At 41.8% G+C, this 22035-nt stretch overlaps 3 protein-coding genes across 4 annotated transcripts in view; 1 reads left to right on the top strand and 2 right to left on the bottom strand.

Moving 5' to 3' along the window:
- Positions 1 to 10457, top strand: part of LOC138962472 (uncharacterized) — a 57497-nt gene extending 47040 nt beyond the window's left edge. For both annotated transcript variants that reach the window (XM_070334301.1, XM_070334300.1), the window contains exon 8: positions 2 to 10457. In XM_070334301.1, the coding sequence (XP_070190402.1) occupies positions 2 to 647 (646 nt within the window). In that variant the 3' untranslated portion in view covers positions 648 to 10457. The remainder of the gene's footprint in view (position 1) is intronic.
- On the bottom strand, positions 2957 to 4001 carry LOC138961208 (ribonuclease H-like). The gene is made up of 2 exons (XM_070332809.1): positions 3485 to 4001; positions 2957 to 2967 (listed from the first exon to the last, which is right to left on the bottom strand). The coding sequence occupies exons 1-2, from the start codon at positions 3999 to 4001 to the stop codon at positions 2957 to 2959; spliced, it is 528 nt and encodes a 175-aa protein (XP_070188910.1).
- Positions 10458 to 10585: 128 nt separating the features above from the next.
- Positions 10586 to 22035, bottom strand: part of LOC138962469 (zinc finger protein aebp2-like) — a 74694-nt gene continuing 63244 nt past the window's right edge. The window contains exon 5 of the mRNA XM_070334296.1: positions 10586 to 21938. Within this exon, the coding sequence (XP_070190397.1) occupies positions 21791 to 21938 (148 nt within the window). The 3' untranslated portion in view covers positions 10586 to 21790. The remainder of the gene's footprint in view (positions 21939 to 22035) is intronic.

Genomic DNA, 22035 nt, shown 5'->3' with positions numbered 1-22035 from the left:
GGCGCAGTGGGAGCTACAGTGGTGTTCTGCCCTTGGCCTGCACAGACTGCTGCAAGAGGGATTCAAAGGGGAAGAAACCTTACAAGCAAGTTGTGCAGAGCGAGCCAATCTACTCTGAGCCGGGCAACCCTCGCCCGGCCCCCTACACCGATCCTATCGACGCAAAGCTACCCGTGGGCCGAGCAGAGTACGCTGAACCAGACCCCTCGGGGCGCCCCGCCCATGCCACTACTCCTCCCCCTCTCCCCACTTCCCCGCCCCCTACATCCCCACCCCCTGGTGTAACACCCACTGGCACCTCTTTCCCTTTTCCTACTCAGCCACAAGACGCAGTTCCCTCTGTGGCCTTTTCCACTGATGAGGAAGCGCCCCCAAAACCTATGAGAACTTTTGAAAGGGCCAAGAAAAGGTCCAAGAAAAGTGAAGCAGAAGAAGAAGAAGAGTATGACCACATCGTGTCCAATGACAAACCGTCCCTAAAAAGTCTGCGCAATGGACAGAACAATAACGTCATCGCAAAGAACGACAAAGACAAGGAGCCAAACTTGTACAGCCACTTAAGCCATGGTGAAAACTATAACCTGATGGAGTTGAAGGCCAAGCTAAAGCCTGTAGTGAAAGACAATGTTTATGACACAACATCCTAGCTTTCTTTTCAGATTGCTTGGTGTAACTTCATGGCTTAAAAGTCCATGCTTGTTTCCCCCCCCCCCCCCCCTACAAAAGGGACAGACGATATGCCACAGCTTTATTGTGTGCTGATGCTTACAACAGAAGTGAATCAAGTTTCCCTTGAAGGAGAGGAATAAGCAAGATGTGTTGCTCATTCTTCCCTCGTTCACAGACTGCTCAAATTGTTAGTCCAGTTTGCAGGACAAACGGTGCTGTCTTCTCCAGTTGAGGTCTCGGGCTGCATAGCTTTTCTTGCAGTAGGGTCGCTGTGCTCCAGTCAGTATACCTGAGAGGCTGGAAAATGGGATGTGCTGTCTGGTTGTCATGGCCACAAGGAAGCAGTGGAGAGAGGACAGATTCAGTGTTGACTCCGTGTGCTTGTTGCGCCTGTGGTGCCCAGAGTGTTGCTTTGCTCTACAGCTGCCTAGCATTTTGTGTTTCTCGTGTGGATGGCACCGAGTGGTTCTGTGGGTATAGGTTTGACCAAAGGAGAGAGTGTGTTGCAAGTGACTGTTGATGAAAGATAATTGCCTCCTGTGCTGTCAAGCCTAGAGAGATGCAAAGACTGTGTGCTACTGAACTTTGTCTACTTCACAATGTGATATCACTGGATGATGACCTGACTTGCCTGTTGTGTGACATGATGCTGATTTTCCAAGCAGAAGTTGAAACACAAAACAGTTTTCATGATTCCACTAAAACAGAGGTTGCGGAAAATTGCTCAGTTTTGGCAGGTTATTTTACTGCATTGTTATCAAAAGTGAAGACTTGTGTTCTGAAGGAAAGTACTGTAATTGATTTGTAAATTACATCCAATGATATATGCATCTTTTTCTGATAGAACTGTGCTTGTTGGACAAAACTTCTTTGTTCTGTGGGCTGCTGAGCTCCCAAGACACGACAGTAGTTTGAGGACTGTTTTGTGGGTACCTGCTGTGTTAGATCATGGTCAAATTATCGACCCCAGCTAAACATCCAAGCTGACTTCTGAGAAATTGTGTGACGCAACTGAAATACCTGCAAGAGAGCTGTTTTGAAACGCAGAAGTTACTACACACACTGCATGGGTGCTACACTGGTTGAGCATATTTACAGCAATGTCACCGACAGGTTCAGAGGCTTGTGGGGACTTGAACAGTTGTGGTGATGAGCGACAGTGATGTTGCAGGTTTTAAACACTTTTTTCACAGGGACAGAGCACCAGATGGACATGAAACCAAATACATCTGCAAAGAATCTGGATTATAAAAACAAATTCTTTTACAGTAATTTTTAAGTCACTGTGTTCTTTTATTCAGTTTAACCATAGATTGGATATGTATATAAATCCCTGATTTAACACAGCATTGCAATTTGCATTTTATCATGGTACATGTATCACGTATCATGCAGTAGTTCATTGAGAAGAAGGAGAAAATAATGACTGAGGAGGAAAGCTGCATATATATCCCTCGAATGATTCTTATTGTCTCAGCTTGTCTTCTATGTGTTTACTTCCCTTTGTTATTTGGTCTGCAGAGCAAAATCGAGATAAAACTAAAAGAGTTGTGGTTTATCTTTCTGACGTCCTGTTTTTTCTTCTTCTTTTTTTCAAAGAAAAATATGTTTAGCATTACGTGTACTGTATTACTTATCACTTTGAGTATGTTTTTGAAAACAAAGGAGTGTGTACATGTTCATCTTCTTCTTGTCGTTCGCTGTTAGATCGTCAGTCCGGACTGCAGGGCCAAACGTGCTGTCCTCTCCAAGTCCTCTACATGTTCATCTAATGCCAGCATTAAACTTAAAGAGCATATTCTTGTCTGCTTACAGATATGGGTAATTTTCATATGGGTAAAAGTTTGTGATTGTTGTCCCCTTAAAATGTGAATCATGACAGAAATGTTGTCAACAGATACTCAGACATGTGTTCTGAAAGTGTAAATTGACAGTCTCAAGTGTGATGAATAGGTGTGTGAAAGTTTAATGTATACATATGATGAATAGGACGATGAGTCTACGAGTTCTACATGTTTTTAGCAGAACCTGTTGTGTGAAATTGGAAAATTTTGAGGTGGGTTACAATATCTTCATTAATCTCTAATGAAATTACAACTTTTGATTACAAGGGGAGGGGGGGGGGTGTTAACAGACGTGTAGTTTTCTACATTAAGACTGCAGCAGTTGTACAGAGAGAGCAAAGGTTACAGTACCAAGCTTCTTTCATGATGGCTACAATTCTTTCGGAGGAGATTCAGAAAAAAAACTGGTTATTTTTTCACTGTTGTAATTTTTTTTCAGTTAATCACGTCTTTACTGTTAGCAAAACATGCCCCATTACATCACCTGAGTAACCTAGAGTGAACAAAGAAAATAAAATTATGTTGATAAGTAATCAGAGTGAAGGTTAAACTGTATTGAATTACTATACAAACTGAGACGTGTGTGTGTGTTAACATTACAAATTTGATTTTTGATTTTTTAAACAAAATGTTCTTGCACAGATTCCTGTATGCCACATAATTATGCCGTTAAATACTTCTTCTTCCTGTCGTTCGCTGTTAGATCGTCAGTCCGGACTGCAGGGCGAAACGTGCTGTCCTCTCCAAGTCCTCTCTGGGGCCGTATAGCTTCTTTTGTAGCGCTGTCTCCTCTGGCCAGGTGGTGTCCCTCAGAGCACTGTGGTATGGACAAGCCTGCAGGATGTGCTCTGCTGTCTGATTCTTGCCACACGGACATAGGGGGGAGGGAACTAGCTTCAGCTTTGTGGCCATATGATGGTTTAGTCTGTTATGTCCAGTGCGGAGTCTGAGTAGGACGACTTGTTCTTCACGTTGGAGCAGGTGGTAGTCATCTTTCTCCGCTCTGGTTTTCCTCTTGTTTTTGATGATTGTCTTTTTTTCCTTGTACTGCAGCTGGGACGTGAACTGTTCCTTTGAGGCACCTTCCTTGGCAAGTTTGTCTGCAGCCTCGTTTCCTGCTATGTCACAATGAGCTGGCACCCACTGAAGCACGACCCTTCGGTTCTGAGCAACCTGTTGGAGGGCGTTGTTGAGCTCAGTTTCTTTGTTGGCAGACAGAGCTTGGAGTGCTGACATTGCGTCTGTCAGAAAGACGACCTGAGGACATTCATGGTCTGATCCGTCAACTATTGTGGCTGCTGTCCTCAAGGCCTGTACTTCTGCACTATAGTTGGTGCAGTGCAAACCTGTGGGAATGCTCGCTGTTTGTGCCTCTCCCTCTGGGTACCGAACTAGAACGCCGGCTCCTCCATCTCTCACAGCATCAGTGGCTGACCCATCAGTGTAGGCGTGGATCCACGCTTCTTCAGGGTAGTGGTCTGCAATCATGGCCAGGGTAAGCGCCTTCTTACTGGTGTCACTCATGTCCCGTGATGTCACGCCTTTCACAGTTGTGTTGATCTCGAGGACCCTCTGGTTGGCTTCCCAAGGTGTTGGGCATGTTCCTGTGGCATCGAGCGGCAGAGTGCTTTCCGGCAGGTGGGGTAGGTACTGTCGCTTGAGGCTTCTGCTTTGGTGCACAAAGCTTGAGCGTTTCAGCCTGTTCCTGATAGGTTTTTCCATTCTGCTGTTCATTGGGTGCTTTGGTAGGCTTTTGTATTTCTCTGCTTGGATGAGTGTCTTTGTGTCTCTTCGAGTGATCAACGGTTGGACTCCTGTCAGGGACTCCATGGTCTTGATTGGAGTTGACCTCATTGCTCCTTGTCAGGATACGGAGTGCTTGATTCTGGACTTTGTCCAGGGCTTGCAGGTTGGATTTGCAAGCGCTTGACCAGGCTGGGGCTCCGTATTCAAGTTGGGGTCTCACCGTGCCTTCATACAGTGTCTTCAGGGTCTTCTTACTGGCACCCCAGTTTGTTCCAGCCAGCTTTCTCATGATTGCCAATTTGCGTCTGGCTTTGTTTTCTGCTTTCTGGATCTGTGGTTTCCAGGTCAGTCGTTTGTCGAATGTGACACCGAGGTACGTTGGTTCGTCATCATTCCTGAGTGGTGTGTCGCCAAGTTTGATGACTCCTGGCTTTTGTTTTGGGGACAAGGTGAAGAGTGTGGTCGTGGATTTCTCTAGATTGATCTTGACACACCAGTCGTCTGCCCAGGCTGCAAGTTTGTCAGCTGCCAGCTGCAGGCGGTATGTTGCTGTGGTTGAATGTTCTTCGGTGCACCACATTACCAGATTGTCAGCATATAAAGCAGCTTTGACTCCCTTTGGCAGTTCAGGCAGCAGATCGTTGATGAAGATCAAAAAGAGAGTTGGCGAGATCACTCCGCCTTGTGGGACACCGTGTCGTATCAGAACCCTCCTGCTCAATCGGCTGCTGACTGTGACCCTCGATCTGCGGTTGTGCAGGAAGGATCGTATCCAAGACAGCATCTTTCCACTGACTCCACATCTCTGTGTCTTCACCAGAAGGCCATCTGTCCACACTCTATCAAACGCCTTCTGTAGGTCTATCCAGGCTGCAAAGACCATCTTCTGATTCTGGAAGGCATCCTCAATCTCCTGAGACAGGTAGGTGGCCTGGTCTTCTGTGCCCTGGAACTGGCGGAAGCCTGCTTGCTCTGGTGCAAGGATGTCTTCTTTCTCCAGATACCAAAGAAGGCGTTGATTCACTATCCTTTCCATGGTCTTGACAACACAGCTCGTGAGGCTGATTGGACGGTAGCTTGGGGCTTTCTTCTTGTCTTTTCCTTTCTTGTGTATAGGGATTATTGTAGCCTCTTTCCAAACTTGTGGGACTTGGCCTTCTTTCCAGCTGAGGTTGAAAATGTCGAGAAGCTTGCCAACAGCAGCACTTCCCAGATGGTTCAGCATTTCGTTGGATATCCCATCGGGCCCTGGCGACTTCTTGTTTTTCAGCTTGCGTAGTGCCTGGCGTAGTTCCTGATGAGTGAAGGGTGCTTCCATGGCTTCTGGGCTAGCTTTGTTGTTTCTCCTCTCTCTTTGTTCCTTTCTTGCCTCCCTCTGTTTCTCTGCTCCAACATTGAGGTGGCTTTCGCTTGCATAGCTGTTGGCAAAGTGATCGGCGGCTTGCTTTCCAGTAGGATTTCGCCTCTGTCTTCGATGGTGATGTTGGCTCCTCTCACTTCCTCATCGCTCAGCTGTTTGGTAAGTTTCCATAACTTTTCTCCATCTTTCTCCAAGTTAAGTGAGGCTGTCTTCTCTCTCCAGCTTCTACGGATAGCTTGCAGCTTTTCTTTCAGGAATCTGGCCTTGGCTTTTTGGAGGCAGTTGTGGTTCTCTTGTGAGGGGATCTCCTCCGCGTTCTTCCTGGCAGCCTCAAGATCATCTTGGAGTTCTTGTAGTAGGTTGCTCCAGTATGGCTTGTATTCTCTACGGGCTCCACGTGGGATGGTCTCTCTGGCTGCCTGTAGGACACAGGAGTTGAATTCCTTTGTGACAGTGTTGATGGCCCTGCCCTCTACCCGGACGCTCCGTGTGAGCTCACAGGTCCTGTGTCTGAAGAGCGCCCAGTTGGCCTTCTTGTAATTCCACCTCGCGTGGAGTGGCTGCATCCTCATACAATGCTTGTCGATTGTATGGTAGATTGGACGGTGGTCGCTTCCACCAAGTTGCTCTGCCACCTCTCTCTGCATGCTTCCATGCAGATCTTCCGTGCAGAAGGCAAGGTCTGGGGTAGATGTGCTTTTCCAGCGTCTAGAGTAGAAGGTGTGGGAATCATGTGGGTTGTTCACCAATTGTAGCTGATGATCGTCCTGCCAATTCTCGACCTCCTCCCCTCGTCTGTCCATGTGATCGTACCCCCAGCTCTGGGAGTGACTGTTGAAATCCCCGAGCACAAGGAAGTGGGAGTCGTCGGTTGGAATGGTGTCGAGAGAAAGGGGCCGATCACTGGGGCAGTAGTAGTTCAGGATGTTCATTTCCACTGAGCCACTCTTGATCCTCAGCTTCTGGTACTCTGCTCCTTCCATGAAAACCTCTGTCTGGCAGGCACTGATGTTGTTTCTCACCAGGGTCAGTATGCCCCCTTTGTGCCTATTCTCTCGGTCAGACCTGAAGGTCTGATAGCCTCTGATCTTGAAGGCTTTGTTGCTCTGCAGGTGTGTCTCTTGTATGCAGCATACACTCACTTTCTTGTCAAACAGTGTGTGCTCTAATTCAGTCTTTTTATTGAAGACTCCTTCGGCGTTCCACTGCATGGCAATCAGCGGTTGCTGTCGTTTGATGTTTCGGCCAGTTGCTCTCCCCCGCTGTCCCCTGGCTCCATGAGACAGCTGGGAGGGACCACCAGTAGCTGAGGTTGGGCTCCTTTGAGGCATGGAGCCCGGCGCTGCACCTGCCTGGCGGGACTTCACAGGGCGAGCACCATCGCGTGCATTTCGGACTGTCGACATTTCATTTTGCGTTTTTGTGTGGATCTGTGGTTGGTTAAGGTGCGCCTGTTGGCCCAGATCCTCCGACTTCAGCCCTTAGGTTTCTTTCGGGGTTACCCCGCCCTTAGTTCCTGGCTCAAAAACCTAACCCTGGGAACACATGGGGGATTTCTTACCGGGGGTCCCACCCCGGGGCTAGAGCTTTTAATGCGGCTCTTACCCGCATGGTGTAACCGTCATCGGACACGTAGGGCATTTATAGGGTAGTCAGTGCCATCTGCCAACCCACCCCGTCCTGGTAGAGACACCGCTAGTTGGTCCGGGACTGCTTATTCTATATTCGCAGCTGGCCCCCATATCTGGGGGCCGTTCCCCTATCCGCCACCTGGGGACCCGCCGGGTTGAGGATAGTCACCCCCCTACTGAATTGGAAGTAGTCTGTTCCCGGTGCCGTTAAATACAATTCATAATTTAATACACAATGTTACTATAATTCACACAATCTACTCAAACGATATGACTAACATCACACATATTGATACATCCCAGGTATGATCACTAAATGATACTATGGAGCACCATGACAAGGTTGTTCATTGCTTTTTGCTCACTGCTTTTTGCTCACTGCTTTTCATGTTATGGCTGTTCCCTTATAAATGCAAATGACACAGGGTGACTGTCAGTTAATGTGTTTGGCTCTTTGTAGCGTCACTGACACTACATGTACCGTCTCATCACATTCTGATAATGTCAATGTGTATCTTCTTCTTTCTTCTGCGTTCCTGGAATGTTTATCTAAATAGTTCCTCCCCCCCCCCCCCCCCTAAATACCTGTGATGTGGCTAAGACTCATGTTGCAAATGATTGCCTCTCTCATTCAGTGCTCTCCCATGCAAAGTTGTCCTTGTCTGAAAGAAAACTGCTAATTGTGTTTCGTCAGCTTATTTTACGGCTTCCTAGTTTATTTATGTTTTTTATTGTTTCATTTCATTATTGTTCTTTATGCTATGTCTTAGTCTCTCTATCTTTTTCTCTGTGTCTCTTTCTGGTTAGCATGTGTGACTTTAGAAAGAAAATGGCGAATGTGAAGTATGCGTAACTATTGGTGATTTATCCTGATTGCAATATGAATATGCTCAAAGAAGTTGTTATAATACTTTAAGGTAATGCTGATTTGACAAACTTGTTCATTCTGAGTGTTGTCAAGATCTTGTGTGGTCTAACAACACTACTGATGAAGGGGTGCCACTATTTATGGGATTTAAAAAAAAAATGCAACTTCTTGTTGTTTTATTTGTTTTTTTCTTTGTTTCACTTTGTGTTGTTTGTGGGTGTTTGAGGGGAAAGGACAAGAATGTTGAGTTAAAGAATGAGTACAGTGCAGCATTATGTTTACCATTGATGTATTATTATGTGGACCCCCCGCGGGTTAGGGGGAAGAATTTACCTGATGCTCCCCAGCATGTCGTAAGAGGCGACTAACGGATTCTGTTTCTCCTTTTACCCTTGTTAAGTGTTTCTTGTATAGAATATAGTCAATGTTTGTAAAGATTTTAGTCAAGCAGTATGTAAGAAATGTTAAGTCCTTTGTACTGGAAACTTGCGTTCTCCCAGTAAGGTAATACATTGTACTACGTTGCAAGCCCCTGGAGCAATTTTTTGATTAGTGCTTTTGTGAACAAGAAACAATTAACAAGTGGTTCTATCCCATCTCCCCCCCTTTCCCCGTCGCGATATAACCTTCGTGGTTGAAAACGACGTTAAACACCAAATAAAGAAAGATTATTATGTGGTAGGCTTTTTTTTAGTGGTTCATAAAGAAAGAGACTTTTGGAGCACATCATGTGGTTTGAGTTTGAATACATGTACTTGCTTCATGCAGCTTTTTTGAATGGTTGGGTGGCGTAGATGTTATTGTTTGTGTGCAGTGTCCCCCAAACACCCTCAACAGTTTTCTCTTTGTTTAGTGTTGGGACATCATTTAGTCTGACGTACCTTTCTCTTCTGCTATTCTTTCCCCAAGTTCCATTCATAATGCTGTGGTCTGCCTTCCTTAGAGTAATGTACATGTGCAGACTGTTGACTTTTCTTCTACTTTATTTCTTCTTCTTTTCTTTCTTCTTCTTGCTGACTCAAAGGTTATAAATTTGTTAAAAGTTTAATTGATTGCAAAGTGTGACGGTAAACTAACCCCGACTTTTGCCCGCTGTCTTCCAAGCCTTAACTCCACTGCTGGTGTTTAAGAAAAGTGAAAGAAGAGTTTCTAAGCATCATCTTACATAACTGTGATCTGTATTTTATACAGCAATATTTTAAATAATAGGAGCAAGTTTATTTTAAAATTATGTTGAAAGCAGCTGTATATAAGTGCTTTAATGAATATTGTACATACTTACTTGAAATACATTTGTTGAATGAGAAAAGAAAATCAAATATTTTATTCTGGTGTGCATACTGTGCTAACAGGTGCCTAACAGATTGTAAAAAAATTGAGCTTGCGCTCTGTAACTTTAAAAAGTGATAAAGTTTAAAGCCTGAAAAAATTTTTTAGCCTTCTCTTTATCGGTACATGTATCTGCCTGTGTTTCAAAACTGTTCTATGTGTGGCTTAGGAATTCAGCCTTTTCTCACCCATTTTGCTTGGCCTTTCCATGTGCATGTAGAAGTTTTCCTTCTCTCCTTCAGTATGGAAAGATACCAGACACGAAATGTCACATTAATGCATGTGCCTGTGTGCGTGTGGATGTTTGATTCTAGTTTGCTTTGATTTGCAGGTCACATCATTTGCTCATGGACAGTAGAACCACATAGTTTGTCTGTCATTACAAACAAATCTGGAGTAATTTGTGTGTTTTACGAAACACAATCTAAGAGTGAAGAGCAAAAGTCTTCACTTTGACTCATGCTCATCTATTATTGATACAATGTTACGTCTTCACTTGGTGCTGCATGATTTCAAATGAGCTGAAAGAGCGTTGAATTACAGGTGCTTTTGTTGCTTGAGTAGTCTTTTCTAGCAATTGTTTGGATGTATCTTTGATCCTATGTATTCAAGTATATCAGCGAAAGAGCTTTGTTTTTCCTTCAATTTGTTAAACAGTACATTGCTTTCTTTAGTTTTAACATGTTATTGTTATCATTGGTTTGATTTGAATTGTTCAGTTTGCAAGATTGAAGGTGACATGTGTGTATTTGCCTTAATAACCTTTTGTGCACAGATTTATACCGTGTGCTACTGCTATGTACAAGTGCCTACTAAAAATGTGTGCGTTATTCAAGGTGCATCCCCTGTGTATCTGTGTGCTTCACATTGTGTGTGTGTGTGCATGTGTGTATGTCATATGTTTGTGTGTCGTGTGTGTTGGAAGGGGGATGAGAGAGGGGGAAGGAATATTCTACGCAATGAAATCATGTATGTTTGATTGTATCAATAATAAACAACATGAAGAATTATGCTTTCTTGATTTCTTTTTGGGTGCATTGGTGTCGCGCACACACACACTCTCTCTCTCAACAAACACATTCACACACACACACAAACTCTTGTACACACAAACACACATCCAAAACATGAACCTTAATTTTTCATGTAACCAGAATGTTTATATTCAGTTTTGTTTCATATCATACAAAAACACTAGCTACAAACATACAAATATATAACACATACTCCATCTCCACAAAGAAAGTGCACAAGGCCAGGCAGGTCAAAAAAATCAACATCAGTACAAACAAACCTGAAACTTGATTTCTTTCAGAAAATAGTCTGCTTTTTTGCTCTTTTTTTTAGTCATTGTTTCGTCCATTTCACACGCAGCTATGTTAGTCTTATGCTCGGGTGATGAGTGATTAATATGATGCGACTCATACAGAAAAATACCCGTATATGAATAAGATATATCTTCAGACTCGCACTGCTGATATTACGCCTGCAGAACTCGATATTTGATGTTTGGTCAGGTGGTTTTTAGCATACTCTTGTTCACAATCACACGTACAAAAACTTGTTCATGTACAACACAGAGAAAAGCATGGGATAAACAAAGAGGAAAGAAATCAGTGGCCTGCTACCAGCTGATCAAGCAAATCTGAGCTTCAACTTCAAGGGCAACTTTTTTTTTACCATCTCTACATCCTGCACTGGTTTCCTCACTTGAAATTCTGTGTTTTGTCAGTTATGAAAAGTAGACCCTCCTACCATGGGAGAACTTTTAATCTGATGTTAACTTGCAAAATCAGTCGGATTTTTCCAGTTTCAAAATACAACGGCTTGTGTGAACATGCCACAAATATGTGAATTCCTGATGATTCCACAATATCGACTGAAAGAAAAAATTTCTTCCCTTTCAGCAATTGGTAAATATCGCTATTTTCAAATCTGGACGACAGTCTTTTCCTTGCATTAAATGGCGAACAGAAAATCTATTTTGTGAATGACATCAGTTTGCTGCTTTCAACGAAAACTAATTTTCTTAGTTCCAAATTCACCCCATCTTTTCTTCGGCTTAATCCGGGACTTTAAGATGAATTCACCATGAAAAACAGAACAACCTGGTTTCATTTCACCCCCAATCCCTTTTTCTGCAGTGTTAACAAAGAGAAGAATGAACTCGTTTTACCAAACTTAACGACATGCAAAAAATGACAGACCACGGCTGAAAATATGCCTGCTGAACTAGTTTATGCAAAACACTAGTACTTGCCCTACATTTTGTTTCTCGTAGTACCTGTCACCTGACAACCCACCAAACCAGTGACACTGATAAATGTAATAATTATTGACAAGTGCAAGCAAGTAATATGCTACTGACATCAAAAGCAGTGGTCCGCATTATGGTTGACTTGATAGCTAACAATAAAGAAACGGCTTACTGTCTCTGTCTGCAGGAAATTCGCAAATCTGTTCACAACAACTACACAAAATGAAGCTCCAAACCGTGTACAGCCCATATGCAAAGCGGGGGGTGGGGGGACCAGGGTATTTAACACACAACAGAGCAGGCTTGGGAAGCAGTGAACGTCTGTACTAAACATCACACGGGTGCAAGCAACGTGATAGCGGGCAGGTCTTTCCAACAGCATATTAATTTAGTTCAAACGGTGAAAGGTACCATTCCTTTCCATGTAAACCAACATGGATATCTCCACACTGCTGTCCAAGCTTTTACTTGAGATACAGTGGAACCCTCCTTTTACGACCTCCAAAAATTATGGAAAAAAAATCAGGTCTTCAAAATGGATGGAGTCTTTAAAATGGAGTGAAATTTACAGAGGTTATGAAGCGAAATGTGAGAAAATGGGTCTTAACAGGAGGAAGTCTTAACAGGGGGTCTACTCTAACAACAGCCTTCCACTTGGACATTCATGTATACTCAATGTCGTCATGGCTGCTTTCTGTGCAGGGTGGCAATTTTTGTCTGAATTAATAATCAATAACAAGATCATCACAAAGTATACTAAATAAATAATAATTGATCAGATGATGCAACGTAAGCTTCGAAGGTTTTCACTGTAGATGAGCTTCTGTGCTGCACGGCAATATGCCTTCTACAGATGTTCACCTGTTCCTGCCATTTATCGGGGGAGGGCACATAGTGGTAGCGCGGCTTTGTACAAACACAGCCAGACAAGTCAGAGGGCCAAGTGTTAACACCCATACACATCACAAAGGCACAACACCACACACTTCATTTGCAACTTTACCACTAAGGGCCTAAGTTTACTGTCACCTTTCTCCCAGGAACTAGGGTTGCTAGGTTGGAAGAGGCAGTAAACACACTTTTCATTCATTCATTTATTTTTTGTTTTGCCTTACACGGCTGTACAGTTTTGGTTGAACACAAGCCAACTTTTCAGCGAATAATGAACTATTCTTGAGGACAGTCATTTCAGAAAAAAAACACATTTGTTTTACAAGTGGTGTAACATTACTTGCACTACGTCTGATGGAAATAACGCTGAGGGAAAGGTCTGTGGTGTGTATGTATGAGTGCTTGCATGCGTTTACATGTTCAAATGCAATTATACGCACACACACCTTTTAGTACAAAACCTTGTCTGCAGCAACCCTTAATGACACCATTTTGACTTGGACAATTATTGGGGAAAAGGGGTTACTGACATTTGCTCAGAAGTGGATTTATCAGTCATGTTTCATACTCAAAGAAAACAAGAAGGGCAAAGCCCATACGACTCACATGCTTGACCTTGACCTTTACATGACCTTGACCTTCAGGGTCAAGGTCAAATAACTAAACCTAGCAATAACATACACTAAGAACTGCTTTACACATTTTTCCTACCAAAATACATGTGACCTTGACCCAAGATCAAGGTCATCCAAGGTCATGCAACACAAAGCTGTTAATTCAAGACATAGGAAGTACAATGGTGCTTATTGGCTCTTTCTACCATGAGATATGGTCACTTTTAGTGGTTCACTACCTTATTTTGGTCACATTTCATAAGGGTCAAAGTGACCTTGACCTTGATCATATGTGACCAAATGTGTCTCATGATGAAAGCATAACATGTGCCCCACATAATTTTTAAGTTTGAAACAGTTATCTTCCATAGTTCAGGGTCAAGGTCACTTCAAAATATGTATACAATCCAACTTTGAAGAGCTCCTGTGACCTTGACCTTGAAGCAAGGTAAACCAAACTGGTATCAAAAGATGGGGCTTACTTTGCCCTATATATCATATATAGGTGAGGTATTGAATCTCAAAAACTTCAGAGAAAATGGGAAAAATGTGAAAAATAGCTGTTTTTTAGACAACATTTATGGCCCCTGCGACCTTGACCTTGAAGCAAGGTCAAGATGCTATGTATGTTTTTTGGGGCCTTGTCATCATACACCATCTTGCCAAATTTGGTACTGATAGACTGAATAGTGTCCAAGAAATATCCAACGTTAAAGTTTTCCGGACGGCCGGACGGACGGACGTCCGGACGGGGGGGACGGACGGACGGACGACTCGGGTGAGTACATAGACTCACTTTTGCTTCGCATGTGAGTCAATAAAATGATATCTTTGGGAAATCATTTTTCTTTCTTTCTTTGGTGTTTAACGTCGTTTTCAACCACGAAGGTTATATCGCGACGGGGAAAGGGGGGAGATGGGATAGAGCCACTTGTCAATTGTTTCTTGTTCACAAAAGCACTAATCAAAAATTTGCTCCAGGGGCTTGCAACGTAGTACAATGTATTACCTTACTGGGAGAATGCAAGTTTTTAGTACAAAAAGAGAAACAGAATCCGTTAGTCGCCTCTTACGACATGCTGGGGAGCATCGGGTAAATTCTTCCCCCTAACCCCTAATAGGGGGGGGGGGAATCAACTGGTTCATGAATAATATTCCACCAATTTCACAGCATACCCATGGAAAAAATGTCACTGGATCTGTACAAAAAATATACAACCATCATGAATTTTACGACATGTGTAAGGATGAAAAAGATGTTTCAATTACAAAGGGAAGCAAGTCTTTACAGCAAAAACTGTTCACATTGAACATTCTCTCCCTTGGAACAAACAAATCCACAAAATACATGTCCATTCCAACGTCAAAAACAGCATGCAACCATTGATTATTGGCATGAACATTTTGTCACAGCATGTACAAGGTAACAACAATAAAACAAAAAAGAACAACAGATAAACAACAAAAAATGATTCAGAACCTCACTCCAACATTTTCTCAAAAATTCAAAACAATCCGACATGCAATCAACAAAATTAACTAATTACTGCTCACAGCACAACTTCAACATTTAAATAAAATAAAAATTGGAAATGTGACAATGACAACTAGTTTCTTTATCACATGAAAAGTGAACTAAATATTTCTTTAAATTACACACAAATTCAACCCAGTAAAACATAGGGGGAAATCTGAACTGAACTTGAATTGCATGCTTTCCTTCAAATGATAACACATACAAACTGAGATCTAGAAAAATTGCATTGATCACCATAACCTGGTATACACACATACTTGACCAATCACTGCATACTGTTCACTAAATACTCAACTCACTTTCTCATGAAAAGCAAGAAGGAAAGCAAAGCAAGGCCAAAAAAAGTACTAGCAAAGAGTTAGGGGTGGGGTGGGAGGGGGCAACATCTTCAGCAAAGATTCCACGTTCATTTCGACACACACGCCTGGTGAATGGTCAGTGACACATCCACAGTGAATGGTCAGCGACTAAGAGATTGCTTTCACAGGCTGCCATAAGTATAACAACCAGCCTGTCATTTGACGATTCACAGCACTTACTCAATTGACATGCGAAAACAACAAGCCACGGCATCCTACTGGAACATCATGTTCCACTAATGCTACATGACCAAAAGTAACAACAACAAAACCACACCATCAAAACAAACCAATGAGAAACAACTGACAAATAACGTGGTTCGGAGTGGCTACTGTTGCCAGGGCTGCTTAATCGCAGGTGTACACGACAATTAATCATAACATCAACTCCTTGAAGGTCAGTCATATCTGCATTGTTGTATACCTGTACCCCTTTACACCCCCCCCCCCTCACCCCTCCAAACACACAGCAACAAGTGCAACAATAAAAATAAAGTGAAGATAACATTCAGGGGATAAAGGTTGTGGTAATCACAAAGAATACACGTACCAACCCTTAAAAATTGTACATTATTTGAAAGGTCTATAATATTTCCATACGGGCATATCAAGATCGGCATGTCTCAAACCTAGAACACACACACTCACGCATGCACGCACACACACACACTACAACAAAACATGCAATTTTCAACACAAACATACATAATAACATCAGCACAAAAGCACATAAATAATCCAATGCAAGTGAAACCAAATAGTTTTGACAACCTGAGAAAAGCGCCTACACTGGCAGGCTAGAGTGATTTGCTGGCACCGGATGTTATTCTCTGTGCAAATATCCGCAAACAGCTGGTCCCACCATCAAAGACACACGCACATGTTATTCTCAACTACATTCACACACAAAATTGGAAAAGAAAAAGAAATAGAAAAAAAGGTACAGACTGTCCACTCAGTGGTTTTGGGTGCAGTGAAATAATGAAAAGTGAGACTGAGGTACATTATCTTTCCCTTAAGCCGGTCCTTCATTGAGCCCAAAGTCAACTTCGGGAAGACTTTGCAAAGTCTTTTTACTGAAAACTCAGTGCTAAAGCTTTGTGCAGCCAGCTTTGCAAAGTCTTTTTACTGAAAACTCAGTGCTAAAGCTTTGTGCAGCCAGCTTTGCAAAGTCTTTTTACTGAAAACTCAGTGCTAAAGCTTTGTGCAGCCACCTTTGCAAAGTATACTTCACGTAGTCGACTTCATCAAATTAAGGACAGGCTTTAAGAAAAGAGAAAAAATAAACGTTTGTCTTTTGCACTCCTGATGAGGTACTTGTAATAATCCACCTAAGGTGCTCATATATCCTTCAATTGTATGCTTACAGTTACACTGCTGCTACATATTGGTAATACCTGCTGATTTGTAATTCACCTGCACACATTTTTCTGGCACATTTGGGATCCTCATCAATACACAAAAGTTTTGCAATCTTTCTTTATTTGGTGTTTAACGTCGTTTTCAACCACGAAGGTTATATCGCGACGGGGAAAGGGGGAGATGTGATAGAGCCACTTGTCAATTGTTTCTTGTTCACAAAAACACTAATCAAAAATTTGCTCCAGGGGCTTGCAACGTAGTACAATATATTACCTTACTGGGAGAATGCAAGTTTCCAGTACAAAGGACTTAACATTTCTTACATACTGCTTGACTAAAATCTTTACAAACATTGACTATATTCTATACAAGAAACACTTAACAAGGGTAAAAGGAGAAACAGAATCCGTTAGTCGCCTCTTACGACATGCTGGGGAGCATCGGGTAAATTCTTCCCCCTAACCCGCGGGGGGAAAGTTTTGCAATTAGTTACTACAACATTATTATCTTCACTGAAATCATCTACACCTTTGGATATACCAAGACACCAAAGTAATGTAGACAAGCAAATCAAAGATAAGAACAATTGAATAAATACATTCTTCAAGTGGACTTTTGTTCTTGTCCATCAGATCATTAATGCAAGCTAATTCACATCCATGTTTGTGTGTGAGGGTATTTTCAATCTACTTGAAGAAAACAAAACAAAGCCACACACAAAACACAGTCAAGGACATTTTTATTGATTTGTCGTAAGATACAAAGTGAAACTAAAACTCTTCTGCCCAGTATTTTCAACAAGGTAGACTTCCAAACTTGAGCTCTCTTTTGTCAACAATACTCTTTGTGCTGTCTAGACGTGAAATAGCAAAAACAAAGCCATGAACGCCAAATACCCTGATGCTTAATGCTTTGAACGGGCTCTGAACAACATCAGCCCTCCAAATTAAGGATTGAGCTCAATGGCTTTGACCTCTATGACAACAGTTAAAAAAAAAAAAGTATGACCTCTATGACAAAACAGTAAAAAGTTCAACATTGTGGAAGTTAAAAATTGTGCGCAACCAGCTTTTGTTTCTTGTTGATTGATTTGTTCACGTTTCGTTCATTGCCGTTCTTCTCAGAAGAAAACATCACTGTGCTCAAACGTGTAGATGTCATCCAAGGGAGTGATAAAGTAATGACATCCTGATTACTCATGTCAGCTCAACTCACACTTTTGAAGAGACCGCATCTTGGTAAACTCTTGTATCCAAAGGTGAGCTTCTTCAAGTTCAACACTAAACGCATTTCTTTATGAATTGGTGATCCAGCAATGCTTTATGAAACTGAAATATTCATTTGTAATGGTAATCTTGTGCAATAAATGTTTCCAAAATAAGCATGGAATTACAACTGGATTATCGACACACAAACTTGTGAAAAATCAGATACACAACAAACTTTTCTGTGTCTTGTTTTGGACATGTTTATCAGCACAAGGCCTGCCATTTAGGAAACACGTTGGTCTTGAAAAACAAAAGTTAACGATTACACACGGTGCTTGGCTTTTACCAGCGCTCAGATGTTCGGATATCATGAGTGCTCAAATAGTAAGATATCCCGAGTGCTCAAATAATCAGATATTCTGAGTGCTCAGATATCCTAAGTGCTCAAATAGTCAGATATCATGAGTGCTCAGATAGTCAGATATCCTAAGTGCTCAAATAGTCAGATGTCCTGAGTGCTCAGATAGTCAGATATCTTAAGTGCTCAAATAGTCAGGGGTGGGTTGCATGAGACGACTTAAGCTGGGCGGAAATGTGCTCAAAGTTGAGATGGTTGACTTTACGCCGAAAGCACGAAAACCGGGATGCATGAGCGGTCTTACGTTCGTTGAGCACAGCGTTTTTTGCTTAACTTTGAGCCTGCTCCCCCCCAGGCTTAACGCTGAGCTTGGCAGAGATAACAGACTTAACCAACCAGTTGCCGCTTGCAAGATGATTTTTTAAATCCTTTTATCATTTGGTGCTATAATTGGTCGCACCAACGCGACGGAGTAAGACAACTTTCTTGTTTACTTCATCTGTGCCCGGCAACCAAAAGGTTTTTGTTTTCTTTAGGGTGAAATCATTTTTTACTTTTTTTATTTGTTGAAATATGTATTTATGTATTTATTTATTCAATCATTAATATATTTATATTTTGTTGTCTTTTTTTTATTTGTTAGAAATCATCTTTTTTTTTTTACCTAATGCTGTCAAATAATAAGTGTTTTATAATTTGATTTTTAAAATTTAATTTTAATCTTTTTTTAATTTTTTTATTTTTTTAAATCTCACATTATATGACTTTGGTTTCGTTTCCTTCTATTTTGTTTTTACTTCATTTTTTATTTCGATATAATTCGTGGTTTTTTGTAATTACTGTATTTTTATCTTCTTTTTGTATTTACTTTTTTAATTTTTGGTCGATGTTTACCTTTTCAGTAGAGAGCGATTCAAGATCAAGAAGACAATCTTTATTTTTCTTCTACTCGATCCAACATGCACAATGCACAAAATAGTACAATAACACCGTACGCTCTTCTTTGTACTACACACGGCATCTCCTGTGTTGGTATGAGCGCGCGCTTCCTGTGCATGCTTGAATGCGCCCAGATGCCGCAGAGTACATTATTGTGTAACAGACGGTCTCTGATGCGCCCTTTTCCCGCGAACCTACTAGACTGCAGTTTGCATTGGTTGTTGCTGACCACATTTCCCGTGACGTCATGGAATCTCCCACTAACGCTCGAAGTAGGTCGACAACGTCGACTTGCCCTCTTTCTCTGTTGAGTCGGCCCTAAAGACGGCTCATGCACCCCGACTTCGTTTCGTGCTTTGCGGATTCTTAACAGAGCAAGCTTAAGAGTAAAGTCGAACCGTTTGAGCTTGGAATTTGAGTTCTCTCATGCAACCCACCCCAGATATCCTAAGTGCCCAAATAGTCAGATATCCTAAGTGCTCAAATAGTCAGATATCCTTAGTGCTCAGATAGTCAGATATCCTAAGTGCTCAGATAGTCAGATATCCTGAGTAAGAATGGGCTGGTTCAAGTTGCAATTAGGCCAGACTGACACCTGCTATCACACAAACAATTATTCGCTGTTTGTTATTTTGTTTTGTCCCTGAAGGCTTGTAATTTCTGTAAATCCTGTAGGCTTGTAATTTTTGGAAAACCTAAAGGCTTGCAGTTTCTATCAATCAAGACTCAGACTGGGCCATTAAAGCCAAAGGTCTCTCCTGCTATATTCTAATTCTTTTCACATCAACTTTCTTTGAATGATGGTGCCGGGTTACACCAAAACAAAACAAAACTCAGATAAAATATCAGCAGGTAAGTTTGAGTCACACATAATAGTTGTACATGACAAAGGCCGTCTACTCGACCATCACTAAATATAACATAATGTAATTCTATTACAGGAAATTACGCATGAATACAATCTAACCTACAGAGAAAATTGCCTGAAGTGTGTGAAAAGGAATTATGCAAGGTTTATCTATGCATAACATAAATCCTTCCATTCTAAAAGCTCACATGTACAACCCTTTTCAATACCTTCTGTCAAAGCACACATTTTACTTCCCATTTAACTCTTTTTCTTCCCTTTAAAAAAAACACCACAGTCCACACTTTCCATACTCTTATCTAAAAACTCTTGACTTAAAAGTTAAATATGAACGACAATGTAACGTTTGACACACGAGCATTATAAAAGCTGACATCGCTTGCTATCATGCATTGTATTATACAAGAGGATGAGGTCCGCCCATCCCTGCAGTAACTAGCGTCTCTCAAAGGAGCTTTATAGTGAGGTTGACCAGGCCAGCGTCACTCCCTTGTTGTTCGTCGCTTCGGGCTTAGCCTGGCCGTTCCTCAAGGCACCGGTTGGAAAATAGGTCTCACGGGTATTGCTTTCACAAGGTGGAATAGTTGTGAGCAAAAGTGTGCCATTTTGGTAGTCAAAACCTGATTGGATATTAACATTTAACAACGACATTCAATAGAATGCAGCCCACCAATACGGTGTCTCACCAATGCGGTGTTAACGATCGTGGTGGTAATAAGTACATCTCTTGGTGATGTAAATGCGCTGATGATAAAAGCCGTGTGATGATGACAAACTGGTTTACCACAGATGCTAAAACACATTTGAAATAGGCAAGTTATGCATCAAGTGATGACAATGATGTTAACATAACAAGGGATGTTGAGTAGCGAGCCCAGCATCATGGAAGAGGGGGAGGGTTGCTATCCATGACGGCTCACTAATGTGACGGTCTGTCACAGAACCAGGCAAAAAAATACATCAATGCATGATTCAAAATCTCAAATGAAAACTTTTTCTCATCCCAGTTCTACTTGCCCCTAATTTCAACACAATCTATTATCTCAAATGAGAACCCTCATTACAGAGGTTCTAACAAACAAATTGAACCCATAATTGGAAATCTCAACAGGAAAAAGTGTGATTATCAATATTTGCAAAAACTGAAACAGTACAAAACTATACTCATCTGTGACATATAATAAACTCAAGTGAAACATTGCAACTGACTGTGTGCAAATACAGTGACACACAAAACAAATTCTTTTCAAGAATGCATAAATCTTCGACCTGTCTGTGCTGACATGCATATTGTTAATCAGGACATTTGAAGTACATGTACGCAATCTGCAATGGATTTATTGTGATGTCAACTAGATTATAAGCAGTTCGTCAAAAAACAACCCAAAAAATCAACATTGCAACAATACAATTAGCAGGAACATGTACTGACTGGAAAAATACAGTTTCAATTCTTTATGGTTGCATTCTGGTCAGAAATACAGAGTCACTTCACAAGCCATATGGTTTTAGTTAAAAATAAACAATACACGACATAAATACAGAAAGCGTTTTGTGCATTCTGCATCTTACAAACGAAAAGAAAAATCAAAACCCACATGACTGCTTACACACACATCAATTGTAGGTCAACCATACATATACACAAAACCCTGAAACTCAAAACTCAATTGTGATATGACATATATCAAGAAGTAGATATCAAAGCCAGTAATAACACAATCCTGTTGGCACTGTCACACCTTGCCAGTGACACAATATCAATCAATCAACACAGAAATCAGGGCAACAAGGCCAACATGGCAGTCCAAAAAGAAAACTAAAAAGAGAAATGGAGTGCAAAGAAACACACACAAATCACTACAATGCGAAAGAGAATGAAAGATGAAACGGCGACACCAGAGATGACAAGTGAAGATGACGCCCTTGCAGCAAGAGACAGCCATTGGTTCATTTTCTGCGGTGTTTGCGGAAGCGGTGTCGGCGGTAGAGGCAGGGGTGGATGCTGGTGACAGTGGGGGCAGGGAGGGTGGAGAGGGGGAGGGTTCGCTGCCGGTTCAAGTCCACCTGAGAGGAAGGCATCCACATCTCCTCCAGGCTGTAAACGAGACGGACGCACACCATGAACGATAAATCCCACAATGGTAATAATGAAAAAGAGGGAGAAAAAGAGGGAGAAAAAAGAGAGAGGGTGC

This window comes from Littorina saxatilis, linkage group LG3 (genome assembly GCF_037325665.1).
Source record: "Littorina saxatilis isolate snail1 linkage group LG3, US_GU_Lsax_2.0, whole genome shotgun sequence".
NCBI classification, from domain to species: domain Eukaryota; kingdom Metazoa; phylum Mollusca; class Gastropoda; order Littorinimorpha; family Littorinidae; genus Littorina; species Littorina saxatilis.
Note: the sequence above shows the minus strand (reverse complement) of the source record. Positions and strands in the feature narration are given on the sequence as shown.